General features: G+C 37.6%; 1 protein-coding gene across 2 annotated transcripts in view; it reads right to left on the bottom strand.

The window, feature by feature from the left end:
* Positions 1-14475, bottom strand: part of LOC126472268 (exocyst complex component 8) — a 109293-nt gene that overhangs the window by 64179 nt on the left and 30639 nt on the right. For both annotated transcript variants that reach the window (XM_050099924.1, XM_050099925.1), the window contains exons 4-5: positions 8271-8413; positions 2356-2509 (exon numbers count right to left, since the gene is read on the bottom strand). In XM_050099924.1, the coding sequence (XP_049955881.1) occupies positions 2356-2509; positions 8271-8413 (297 nt within the window). The remainder of the gene's footprint in view (positions 1-2355; positions 2510-8270; positions 8414-14475) is intronic.

Raw genomic sequence — 14475 nt, forward strand, 5'->3', positions numbered from 1 at the left:
AAATGTTAACAGAATGTGCATTTCAGGGAATATCATATGCACTGTAAAAAATAAACGAGTATCAAAAGGCATAGTGAGTGCTGGTGGTCAAACTCAGTTATAAATAGCAGAGTGGGACAAACAACAGTTCACAGTCTGGTGAATAAACATGATGATATAACTCGCAGTGCCTGAAGAAGAAGACTGAGTTGGTCGTCAAAATATTGAGCAAAAATGGATATGATAATGGGAATGCATACCTGGAAGAACACCATCAATCACTTCAAAGCAAAGTACATACCTTTCAAAGATTGGGCATTAAAAAAAAAGAAAAGAAAAAAAAGAGAAAAGAAAAAGAAAAGAAAAAAAGGTTGAGGTCACTGGTCTCTTGCTACAGGCTGAAAAAAGTTAAATAATGTATTTTATGAAAGGATTGGTGATTGAAACTACCATGATGTAAGGCAATATGTTTCTATGTATAGGCACAAGAAGGTTCACCAACAAGGATTCATCTACACTGAGGGCAATGATAACAGTTACACCAATACGTACATTTTCCAAAACAAATTGCAATATGTAAACTGCTCTCAAAACCAATTTGAATGAGTTCCCCCAGTGTGAGTGGAAACTCTCTCAGTGTGTCAAAGTAACGTGTAACTAAATGGAATGTTTAGACTTTTTCAATGCAAGTACCAATGTAGAATGATTAAAGCAACACAGCTGCAATGTTGAGTTATTAAAACAGTCATATTTTGAACTTAATTCAGATCTCTGGAGATGACTGGATGAATTAACTGTAAGAGACAAGTAAAACCAGATCCATTCTAAAGTAATTAAACCAGGCCTGCAATTTGCTCAGACAACTCCAATGTATAAAATCATTAGATCAATAAATAAAGTTTCTGTAACAAAATATTGATAAATACAAGCTTTGCCCGCCTGGTAGGCCGTGCGGTCTAACACACGGCTTTCCGGGCGGGAAGGAGCACCTGGCCCCCGGCACGAAACCGCCCGGCAGATTTGTGATGAGGTCCGGTGAACCGGCCAGTCTGTGGATGGTTTTTAGGCAGTTTTCCATCTGCCTCAGCAAATGCAGGCTGGTTTCCTTATTCTGCCTCAGTTACACTATGACGGCGATTGCTGCGCAAACAAGTTCTCCAGGCACGCATACAACACCATTAATCTACCACACAAACATAGGGATTACACACGTCTGGTGTGAGACATTCCCCGGGGGGTCCACCAGGAGCCGAACCGCACAATAACCCTGGGTTTGGTGTGGGCCGGCGGAGGGGTGAAGTGGACTGCCGTAGTCATCGTGGGCTTGTGGACCACTGCGGCTGCGGTGGGGACAGAGCCTCTCTGTTGTTTCAAGGTCCCCGGTTAACATACAATACATACAATACAAGCTTTCCTTGACAGTCTGTAACACTAACAACATAATCCTTCCATTAAATCTGTTTTTGTTCGACAACACTGGTCTACTAAATATGTGTTTTGGTCCTGTTCAATGTTCTCAGCATGGCATTTTGTTACCCATTAAATCTGTAACATATCAATAGAAACCTTGCAGTTGCAAAATTTTACCTCGTCCCATTTGTCTCTCTCAGCCATAAGATTTCCATATAAATTTGTCAGATGCACCCACCAAAGTCCACCTACTTTTGACCCACTTGTAACAAAGTGATTAAATAACCTTAGATGATAGCCACCAGCAAAACTATTCATGTTACCAAACAGCTCACGTGCAGACACTTTTCACAGTGACTTATATGAAACTTTCGAAGACAATGAAAAATCACTAAAAGGAAATGCACAGTAGTGGTGTTAGTGCTGAAATCGTATTAAAATCAATCTGAAGGAAACTGAGTACTTCTAGCACCCCGCCTAAATTATTTAGATTTGGTCACAAGCAGAAACACTACTAAACCTGCACTTTCATTCCAAGGCATGCTTATGTTTCACCAGTCTTGTGATACGCATCCATCGTCAATCTCTTTTGCTCCTTCAGCTTAAAGCTTCTATCACACTTTCCTCTATTCTACTACTCCTTACTTGTTCAGTCCAACTAGCCAGGTAAACCCCATGATTCTGGCCCTACAGACTTAGAATTCCTTTTCCCCATTGACATATCTCATTATCTGCTATTTTTTTACTGTCTTTTGATTCCGTTGTCTCTGTGATGTCCACACCAACCAAACTGACCCACATTGTTTGTTGAATGGATATATTTATTCATTCCACTGTTGTTAAATATGAAAAAAAGTGTATTCTGTCTAATACCCAAATGCATGTCTCAATGCCAATATTATTACACAAAATATCCACAGCAATTATGGAACTCACCTGCAAATAATGATAAGAGAGATTTCTTACCTTACTCTGATTGCTGGAACACTGGAAGACTCGAGTATCTGGAAATGCCAAAAGCTTCCAAGCCATTTTCACATTACCCATGTCACGGACATTTACTACAGCAAGACTGCCAAGTTCATAGATGGCTTGAAATTTGTAGCGTACAGGACCTCGTCTGGGGGAAAAAGAGGTCCAAGTTCAGAAGTTTAGCTATAATATTAAACCTCTTGTTTATCTTCCTCAGAAACAAAAACCTAGAACCGACTGAAAATTCAACCCAAAATCTTTATATGTGGAAAGGCCTCAAAAGTGACTGCATGATAAAAGTTTAGTATTTCGTATACAACTTTGTTACTGCAGAACTAAAAAATTTCTAACTACGATGATATGCAGTAAAACAAATAAAACATGTCATGAATGCCAAAGGGGAAGTAAGTACCATAAATTTCTTGGATCTCTAACTCTTTAAGTAATCTTCAAGAATACTTCCAATTTTTTAACGTCAAATCAATGGCTGATTTAGCATTCAAGTGATACCAGCTATAATTTTTTTAAATAGATTCCTGTAAATATTTGTAAATTTATGTATATGACAATATGTATAAGAAAAAGGACAGATACATGGCAATAACAGGTCAGTGAGTCTGTGCTAAATTGTGAGGAGTACTTGAATTACTTTCTTAAGATGAAGCTGTACAATAAAGCACAAATTTTAATTAAAGCAGTTAACAGATTTTACACTAAGGGGGGCTTTGTACTAAATATTGTCAGTACAAGATTCAAGTGAAGTGAAATGGGCAGTCAGGACATGTAACAATCTGGCCAACGAAAACTGCAAAACTTAAGAAACAAAAAATAGAAAATGTCACTGTTAGATCTCATATCCAGCACAATCAAACCTTATAGTGTACTTTACAAAAAGTTTTAAAAAGGTGTAGTCATACAATAGGAACAATGTGTACAAATGTTGGCGCATTCAAACAACAACAAAAATCTTTAAAAGAGGTTAAAATCTGACCACAATGACTCTTGAATATTCAGCTGAGTATAATTGTTGTTATACTTCCAGACAGGTTCAGAGTGATATATTGGGATTGAAACTTGTCTCTTGCAGGCGATACTCTTACCAACTGAGCTACTTGAGCAGGCTTAACAGCCTGAACCATATCCTCAAAATGCCAGAGTCTTACTCCTGATCTTCATATTTGTACTTTACACTAATATAATATATGGATCCCACACAGAGAGGAGTCTCTGGAATGTGGAAAAAGTGAAGCATGTATATTTTATCAAAGTGCTATACAACAGGACTTAAAACTATGAAGTAATGCAACAGTATTAACCGTTTGACGCTGACATGCTTGCTACATATCAAGCTGAGTGCTCTTCATTATTACCTAATACAATAAGTAGCCTATGTCTGGGCTTTTAGGTAGGCTGGGGCTATTTGAGCAGCTTGCCTCATCCCTTGTTGAATACTTTTGAAGTGCTATCTGCAATGTCTGTTTCTGTTGCTATAAGTTTTATAACCACTGTGGGGAACATAACTGTAGGTGTAAAGTAAAAATTAGTTTCTGACTTTGAGGGTGTCTGCGAATTAATGACTATTACAAAACTGCAGAGATTTTACAATACCTTTCCCTTCAATTGTTTCCGATGTGATTTTGCTAACCCATTCTGATAGTTACACGTTTCTTTCAATACACATCAGTAATTTAATGTTCCTTCATAACTGCATGTCAATAACAGCTAAAATACTGCAAGTATTTTTCACTCTACAAAATAAGGAAAGGAAGAAAGCCATCAATGATGCAGTATTTCTAGTTTTGTAGTCAAAAGCATCCTGTAACATCATACAGTGCATGAAATATTGTAGTAGCAGAATTTCCATGTAGATTCTAGAACCACTCATCCTTCTACCGTCTCGAACACATGATATTTTAAATATAAGTGGGAGAGTGGAAAAGTATCTGCTGCGCCACCTCTTTCTGTGTGCAGGTTGGAAGTTCATTATGAGAAGACTGTAAGCACGGCAGTCAAACGACGGCAACAAGTGTTTGCTGCTAGCGCCACAGAAGCCGCGATGAAAGAACAAGGAGTAATTATGTAGTATTCTTTGCTGTTTCAGTGACTGTGATTACTATTAAAGAAAAATGGACAATTGAATATTGACTTTTAAGTACTTCACATACTGGACTCTCTAGAGGGAAGATGGGTTCATAAATTAAGTGGTTGTTAAACCAATTTTATTGCAGATGTATTTTATCGAGTCTAGAGCGAGACGAATCGGAAGACTTGTAAACATTCGAATATTAATGTGAGAAATGGTGACTATGTTATTGGTGGAAGCTGAAATGTACCTTCTTATGCAGAACTCTTCCAAGGACAGTGGGATCTAGATCATGGAGAACATCAAACCATAGCCTTTGCTAGACGTAGTCTGAATAAACATGAATTGAATCACATGGCTACTGAAAAGGAACTGTTAGCAATTGTATGGAGTGTCCAAAAATTTCAAACACTAGTATGGTGGCCAGAAATCCATATCTATACAGATCATCAAGCTGTATCTTTTCTAATTAGTAGTTGATTGTTACATAGTAGATTAATGTGATGGATGTTGTTCCTACAGGAATATGACATTAGGATGCAGTGTGTAAAAGGTTCTGAGAATATAATACTAGATGCTTTGTCTAGGTTACCTAATATTTTGGAGATCAATGGAGCTTTGACAATCCAGAGAAGAAGATCAGCTGTGCAGATGAAGTAAGTCAACTGATGTGAGAGAGGTGTGAATTTTGCAATCCAACTTCACATCACTTCGGGTCATCTAAGGCGTTAGAATATAGTGATCATATGTGACACCATTCTCACTAGCATTTGTTGTGAACCAAATTTAAAAACATTTTAACTTCAGTTTTATTGTATAGCCTTACACTGATGTGACAAAATTCATGGGATAACTCCTAATATCATGTTGGACCTCCTTTTGACCCGTGTAGTGCAGCAGCTCAACATAACATGGACCCACCAAGTTGTTGGAAATCCCTTGCAGAAACAATGAGCCATGCTGCCTCTATAGCCATCCATAACCACGAAAGTGTTGCTGGTGCAGGATTTTGTGCAAGAACTTATCTCTCGATTATGTACCATAAATATTCAATGGGATTCATGTCAGGCAATTTCAGTGACCAAATCATTAACTCGAATTGTCCAGAATGTTATTGAAATTAATTGGAAACAACTGTGGCCCCATGACATGGTGCACTGTCATCCATAAAAATTCCATTACTGAATGGCTGCAAATGGTCTCCAAGTAGCCGAGCATGACCATTTCGAGTAAATGATCAATGATCCATTCATCTAAACACAGCCTACACCATTATGCAGCTACCACCAATGTGCAGAGTGCCTATTTGACAACTTGGGTCCATGGCTACGTAGGGTCTGCACCACACTCAAACCCTACCATCAGCTCTTACCAACTGAAACTGGGTCTCATCTGACCAGTTCAGGGTTTTCAAGTCATACAGGGTCCAACCGATATGGTCACGAACCCACGAGAGGCGCCGCATGTGACGTCCTCCTGTTAGCAAAGACCCCTATGGTCACAGGTTCGAATCCTGCCTCGGGCATGGATGTGTGTCATGTCCTTAGGTTAGTTAGGTTTAAGTAGTTCTAAGTTCTAGGAGACTGATGACCTCAGAAGTTAAGTCCCATAGTGCTCAGAGCCATTTGAACCATTTTTGTTAGCAAAAGCAGTCACATTAGTAGTCTACTGGCATAGCCCATTAATGACAAATTTTGCTTCACTGTCCTAATGGATACATTCATTGTGTGTCCCACATTGATTTCTGATCTTACTTTATGCATTGTTGCTTGTCTGTTAGCACTGACAACTCTATGCACACACCAATGCTCTTGCTCATTAAGTGAAGGCCGGAGGCCACTACGTTGTCCGTGCTGAGAGGTAATGCATAAAACTTTGTATTCTCAGACACTTTTGACACTGTGGATCTCGGAATACTGAATTTCCTAATGATTTCCAAAGTAGAATGTCCCCTGTGTCTAATTCCAATTACCATCCCACATTCAAAGTCTATAAGTCCTATCATGCGGCCGTAATAATGTTGGACAGTTTTTCATATGAACCACCTGTGTACAAGTGACAGCTCTGCCAATGCACTGCCCTTTTATACCTTGTATGCATGATACTACTGCCATCTGTATTTGTGCATATCACTATCCCATGACTTTTGCCAGCTCACTGTATTTGGCAGCTTCATGAATTATTTTGCTGTACTAACTGAGTACTTAATCAATGGAAAGGATATGTTGCCTGTCTATATTAAGTACAGGTAATCAGTGTACCCACAGAACACCTCTTGTCCTGTTAGGAAATTTGACAATATGTTTCTTAAGTTTCCGACAATTGCTTGTCAGCCAGAAAAGGACACCACAATTCTTTGTCACACTGTTAATAACATTTCATAAATTTAATGTAATTTTCAATAGCAAGTGCACATAATCCAAAGTGTTTATCCTTTCCTGTGTGTTTTCTGGCAGAACAATTCATCCACAGACAGCCACAAACAAAAAGCAGCGTAGTGTGCAACTGTGCAATAAAATCTTCAAGGAAATGGAAATCAAGGTATATGCACCACGAATAAATTCATCCTTGACCACACCATATACAGAAACATCTCTGAAGTGTTTACAAACATGTACGTGAATATGCCTCTTAAATGAAGTGATATGTATGAAAATGATGGAGAAAAGAATGTATGCTGGTGCTAAAACATAAAAACGCTTTTCTTGGATTATTTGATAAGTTTACATTGTTCATCTTTTCCACTGTTTCGCACATATTTGCTGCATCTGACTTATGAAATTCATAACCTAACATACTTTTTTGTGATAGGAATATGAATTTCATCTCACTCAAGAGAAAAAATAAAGCATGTATTAAGACGAATTACACCTGATAATGGACCTCACGGGTGGCTAGGCTGTATGGAAGGGACTTCTTGGTGTGGAACAGGTGACAGCTGCAGTAATCATTCTGCTCCCAACCCCTTACCTCATGGCTCATACTCCTGTAATAGATTCGATGCAAGACCTGTCCCATATATACTGCCACTACCGTCTGCTCCAGTCTGGTCACAAACCTTGCCTACGCCATCAAAACCATGGCTACCTGTGAAACCATTCATGTGATCTATAAGCTAAGCTGCAATCACTGTGCTACATTCTATGTGGACATGACAACCAGCGAGCTTTTACGTACGCATGAATGGCCACTGACAAACTGTGGCCATGAAACAACTGGACCACCCTATTGCTGAGCACACTGCCCAACACGACATTCTTCATTTTAATGATTGCTTATGTGTAAATCTATCAGTGTTGTGAATAGTGTAAATAAATATGCTCATTTTAACCATGTAATAAGTGTTGAAGTGTCTGTGCAACTTCCTACACCTACAGACAAAACAGAAATATTTTCTTAGATCACAACTCTCATTAATCTTGAAGACAGTTAATGATGGTACATTGGATCACATCAAGAAACCTTAACAAAATCTTAGTGAAATGAGAATTTACCTTGATGAATATCGATTGTAAAATCAACATATGATGTGTATAACAAACATATACACAGATTTCATGACTCTTTTAAGTGTTATTTACAACTGATGACAATTATTTATCACTTGTAATTCCATTTCACATTACTATATAGCACTTCATGAGTAAATAAACACTTTATACAACAGCCTGTTAGTGTTTCTCACAGGTCCCATTAATAAGAAGACCACACATGATAAAAATTATGGGAGAAATTTTCTTGTGCTCTAAAGTTAATAATAATAATAATAATAATAATAATAATAATAATGGAAAGCAGTTGAAATGTACTGTAAAATTCAACAAACCTGTTAGGTATCCAAGTGGCTAGCATAAGACCATCACTAAGCAGGTATGCATGCACCCTTTGTAAAGCAGTGTTCTCAACTGGATCCAGCTCTAGTACATCACCCTCATGTAGAACAGTTCTCCCTGGTGTTTCTAGCAGTCCCTAAAAATTTCATTATACAGGTTCTATTTACATGTAGATCTTTCACAACACAAATTTCTTATTTTATTAATTGAGTTACCATAATAGCTACAAAGACAGCAATTAAAACAACGAATATATATTTTTAAAAGTGAGATGCTCAATGACGTCACAACAAAAGAATAATGAAGAGAAGGAAGTGAAATGTGTTTTATTCATCTCATAACGTACACAATTTCAGAACATATTTCTGATGTACAGGAGACATGTCCAGGTTACAATCTGCTTACTTAAAATGTCGCACTTACAGTAATACTTTGAGGAGCATTTACATACTTGCAATTTGCATCTACTATAACTATCATAAATTTTTATTCCATTTTAGGGATCCAGCTCAAAGTATCACTTCGTCCTTCATGAAATCTTCCACAGTTTAGTAGCATTGTTCAATTAGAAAATCATGTAACTTGCTTTTAAAAATATTTATCTTCATATTCATTATGTCACACCCGTTTACTGTGTTATGAATTTTCATGGCTATATACTGAGGAGTCTGAGCACGCAGTTTTAAGCGATGGGAGATGAGCATAAAAGTTCTCTTTATGTCTTGTGTCATGTGAATGTCCAAAACGATTTTTTTTTTAATAGCTCAGCTCTGCAGCATAGGAAAAGAACCACCTCAAAGATGTATAAAGAGGGGGACAGTTAATATTTTTAGGTCTTTAAATAATGGTCGACATGATGTCCTCAACTGTGCAGAGCACATGTTGCGAATGATTCTTTTTTTTGCAACTTTAAAATTCGTGTAACATTTCCCGAGTTTCCCCAAAAAATTATTCTGCATCGAATAACTGATTCAAAATAGCTATAATATGCTATTTTCCTGGTGGCCATATCAGTGCCACAGGCTAAAATTTCTATTGCAAATGCAAGGCTGTTTAATTTATTTGCTAGATATTCTATATGAGAATTCTAACTCAAAGTTCTGTCTAAGTTTATTCCCAGGAGCCTGATTGAGTCTTCCTTTTTTGATTGTTGTGAGTGACACGGATTTATTCAGTCTGTGACTGTTTGGTTTTAAAACTCATGTGGATTTTTGAAATGTTTAGCCTTAAGCCATTTTGACTGAACCATGTTTCCAGGTTACTTAACGTATTCATGACTCTCTGTGGTATATTGTCAGAATTTTCATTTTCAACTAGGGCAGCAGAATCATCTGCAAACAGACTCCAATGAGTATTTATATTGAGAGGTGAGTCATTTACATAGAACAGGAATAAAATGGGTCCAAGGACTGAGCCTTGAGGAACACCTTGTGGCATAGTTTTCGACTTGGAGAAGTGATCTGCCCCATTTGATGTGATTACTACCCTTTGTTTCCTCTCCAAGAGATATGATTCAAACCATATCAAAGCAACATCTCTTAATCCACACCTGTTGAGTTCGAAAAGCATCAGGGCATGATTTACTGAGTCAAATGCTTTTTTAGGATCACAGAATATTCCTGTGACCTTAGCTTTCCTATCTAGAGATGAAGTAATTTTTTCGATAAACTCATTTATTGCATCTACTGTGTTTTTGCCTTGTTGGAAGCCAAATTGGTTATGTGAAATAACATTCTGTGTGATGAAGCTTTGTATCTGTAAAGCAGCAATTTTTTCCAATATTTTTGATGCAACATGGAGTATAGAGATGTGGTGATAATTTCCCATATCATCTCTTGAATCTTTTTTAAACAATGGTTTTACTTCCGTATATTTCAAGAGATCAGGGAAGTAATCTTCTTCAAAGTATCTGTTTATTATGAGAGGGGGGGGGGGAGGAGCTATAATGCTGTAAACTTTTTTAAAAATATTTTGGTGGGTATCCCATCCCAGCCAGCAGAGTTTTTGTCTTTTACGGAGAGTATGACATTTTCAACAAATTTTGCTGAACTGTGTTGAATTTTTTGAGACATTCACTGGTATTGCCTTTTAACCCAAAACCATTTACTTTCTGCTCATAATTTGCTATGTCTAAATCAGATTTTGCTACATTTATGAAGTACTCTTTGAAGCACTCAGATGTTTGAGCTGGATTTACAACCAATTTTGCCTTAAGTTTGATTTCTAAAATGTCTTGTTTATGATTTCGGACACCTAATTCAGACTTAACTACGTACCACACTGCCCTTGTTTTAGTTTTCTGCACTAGAATGAATTTGTTATTTTCCATTTGTTTTGAAGCTTTCACAACTTTTAAAAAAATAGTTTTATAGAATGTAACATATTTTACAAAATCAGGATCTTTGTTGTACTTCAGTTGATTGTGTAGTTTCCTTTTCCTCTGACTCGATATTTTTATTCCTGGTGTGATCCATCTTGTCTTACTTGATGTTTTGTTGCAATATGATCTTGGTGGGAAAGCTTCATTAAATACTTCAAGAAAACTGTTTAAGAATGTACTAAAGTTATCATTTGTTGAATCACCATCACCAAAACACCAATTAACTTTATTTAGTTTCTCATACAATATTTCAATATTTGTTTTACTGAAACTTATTTTGTTATATGTTTTTCTTATGTTTATCAGTTTTTGGCAGTGAGACAAACGGGGCTTATTGATCAGGAAGTCCCAAGTCTAGACAGAATTTATGTACATTATCAAAGCAGTAATTTGTTACAATGTTGTCGATGTATGTTGCTGAGTGAATATTTTCTCTGGTGAACTCCAAAAAATTTAGTTTAAAACCAGACTTTTTAACTGAATCAATAAATGTTGTTGATTCTTTATTGTCATTTGCAGTGTTTATGTTAAAATCTGCTGATATTACAATTTTTTTCTTCTTTTATTTCTTTAGTTTATCTAGCATGCACTAGAATTTAGAGAGTAATGGTGCGACTAAAGTCCTTTCCAGAATTCTATAAATTGAAATGATCAACATCTTAAGGTCTTTAAGTTCTACGCAACAACTTTCAAATATGCAGTCTTCATTTAGACAATTAAAATCTGTTTTCACTTCTTGGCTTACAGAAGAGTCCAGGACTATGTAGCAACCTCCGTGAGATTTTTCCTCCCTACAATAGCTGGTTGCAACATTGAAATTTTCATTTTTATTTAAAATATTTACTGTATTAGAGCTAAGCCAGTCTTCATTTAAACAAATAATTTTTATGGCTTTACCTTCTGAGAGAAGAATTTGTAACTCATCGAGTTTGTAGCTTAGGCTGCTGGAAGATGTAAAACTTAAGCCATTTATATTCCAGTGCATCAAATAAGAACTTTTGCTTGTTTTAATGGTATTAAGCATACATTTTCATAGACACTCTTTAGCAGATTTATTTTCAGCTAACAGGCTTTTTCTTTTACATCCCCTCCAGTAAATATTAGTTTCCCTTAGTTTTAATGATTTTACAAACATCCATAAACATTTTGCTGAAGGTCATCGATCCTAATCTGTTTAATGTAGTCCATCCTTGGCTAGACATTCCTTGCCCAAAAACTTATTTGAGTTTATAAATATTGCACCTAGTCTGTCACAACACTCATTAATTCTGCAATTGATTCAACCAATATAACTGTCACTTACCAACCTCCTGTTTATGATTCCGATGATCACTATCCTGGAAGCAGGGTAAATTTTTCTGACTGATGCACCGAGCTCTTTTTGAAGCCCACTGTGGAGTCAAATGTCCACCAAACTGACACTATCGAGTGTTTAACTCTCTTTTAAATATAATCAGCATGACTAACAAATAGATTCCCCTGTTTGATCATCTAATGAAAATTAAGGTAGCATTGAAATGTAGACCATTCCAAACAAACTACTGTACTTAGGAAATTAACAAAATTGTTAACATCCAGAAAATTTTAGCAATTATGCCACAAATGACAAGATTCCTCGAAAAATATCAGTGCCCCAAATCATGTGAAATTCAATATTTGCAGTCATGAAGATGATTGTCCCTTCACAGTTTCTGGAACTGACCATGAACTATGAATTAATAGAGTGCATGTACGATCATGAAAAGAAAGAAAAAGTATTATAACATAAAAAGGTGTACATGTGCACCTCATTACAGTTCTGTCAGTGTACATCACAAAAAGGTACTAATTTCCCACTGCTAAACAGAGTATTCAGTAATACTCAGTTGGTAGAGCACTTGCCCGTGAAAGGCAAAGGTCCTGAGTTCGAGTCTCGGTCCGGCACACAGTTTTAATCTGCCAGGAAGTTTCATATCAGCGCACACTCCGCTGTAGATTGAAAATTTCATTCTAGAAACATCCCCAAGGCTGTGGCTAAGCCATGTCTCCGCAATATTCTTTCTTCCAGGAGTGCTAGTTCTGCAAGTTTAGCAGGAGAGCTTCTGTGAAGTTTGGAAGGTAGGAGACGAGGTACTGGTGGAATTAAAGCTGTGAGGACGGGGCGTGAGTCGTGCATGGGTAGCTCAGTTGGTAGAGCACTTGCCCATGAAAGGCAAAGGTACTGAGTTCAAGTCTCGGTCCGGCACACAGTTTTAATCTGCCAGGAAGTTTCAGAGTATTCAGTGTTGTGTAATTTGAATGCTCACTATTGTTATGGGTAATTACGCAACTCTCTGTTCTCTTGGTGAAGGAACTTATTTCATCACTGGGATCAATTTTTCCGTATTTTTTCCTCTATTTATTTTCAGTTTACTTTCTACTTTTGGGTCATGCTGTGTGACATAGCAACAGCTCACTCTGCCAACCCAGGCTTCTCAGTCATGTATGTTTATTTACAACTGTATATGCAGGATCTTGAATGTGTGTCTTTTGAGCAGTATAATTGGCTTTTATGGCAGCATCTTTGGACCTCACGTACAGAGGGATTATATGAAACTTGCGAATCCTTAGACCTCTGACCATTTACAAAACACAGCGAAAGATCTATGATGAGATTTAAGTGCTGAGTGTTGTAGAAGGTCTGAATGTGTCATAGATGGTCTGAAAACATTTTCATGCACACACTGCATGCTGTTCTTTTCTTAATCATTTCTTACCTTCCTTGATACTGGCCATCAGTGAGATAAGGAAACAGGATTTATCAGCACATCCCACATCCACAAACAACAGTAATACTTGCACTTTGACATTTGATACTGTTTTCACCTAAAACACTGCATACCTCTCAACACTAACATATTTAGCAATCACATTCGTTTGTGTTGCAACTGCCAGGGTTGCCATGAATGAAAGTGATGTGGGACCATTTGGGAGCAGCCCACAAACAAACAAAACCGACAAAAGGAAAGGACAGACGTGAACAACGACTGATGACCGAGCAAGACGCTATGAACAACAACACGCAAGAAGCAATGGGGTCACAGGCAGAAACCTCACGAATCAACAACATCCACTCATACATGGAAACAAGCAAAGTAAACACGCTGTCTGTAGGCAAGATATCGATAGACTCATGCGAATATCAGACTGCCTCGCTGAGCGAGAGGCAGGCGCTTAAATACATGATAGGGTACGCCGCTATTGGCCACTGGGACCACATGCTCCACCGTGGCGCCCTCACATTATACGCAGGCCAGGAGCGTGCGCACGACAGCTGCAGAAACCTCTAGTGGTAATTGAGGTCCATGCTGTCTGGCGCAGATTTGAAACCCGCAGCACTCAGTACCAGAGTTTTGATAATGATAAACAGTCAGTTTCACACCTAATTTCACGTCTAATGGTTACTGCACTAGCCTGCCTGATCCACTAGGCATCTCAAAGAAAACATGGACTACTGTCACACAGTATTACCTCCCCACAGGTGGGATTTTCTGTACTATCACCATGAAATGCAGTGCTGTCAGAAGTCTCCTCATAATTCCCCAAATAGCTTCCCACCAGGCTTACAATCATTAAAACAGTCTGGGTGGATGCCTTGGTCTTCCTTAATCAATTTTCTTACTGCAGGGTGGTGGTGTTTTGCACTACAGCACTATTATTAGATAAATCAGTATATTCATATGAAGTAAATTACATTGTGCTCCTTGGGTAGATGCAGATACACTAAACAAAAATTTACAGAATATCTGACATGCATAACTTGGTTGGTTGGTTTGGGGGATTAAAGGGACCAGACTGCT

The sequence above is a fragment of the Schistocerca serialis genome, chromosome 1 (assembly GCF_023864345.2).
Source record: "Schistocerca serialis cubense isolate TAMUIC-IGC-003099 chromosome 1, iqSchSeri2.2, whole genome shotgun sequence".
Lineage (NCBI taxonomy): Eukaryota > Metazoa > Arthropoda > Insecta > Orthoptera > Acrididae > Schistocerca > Schistocerca serialis.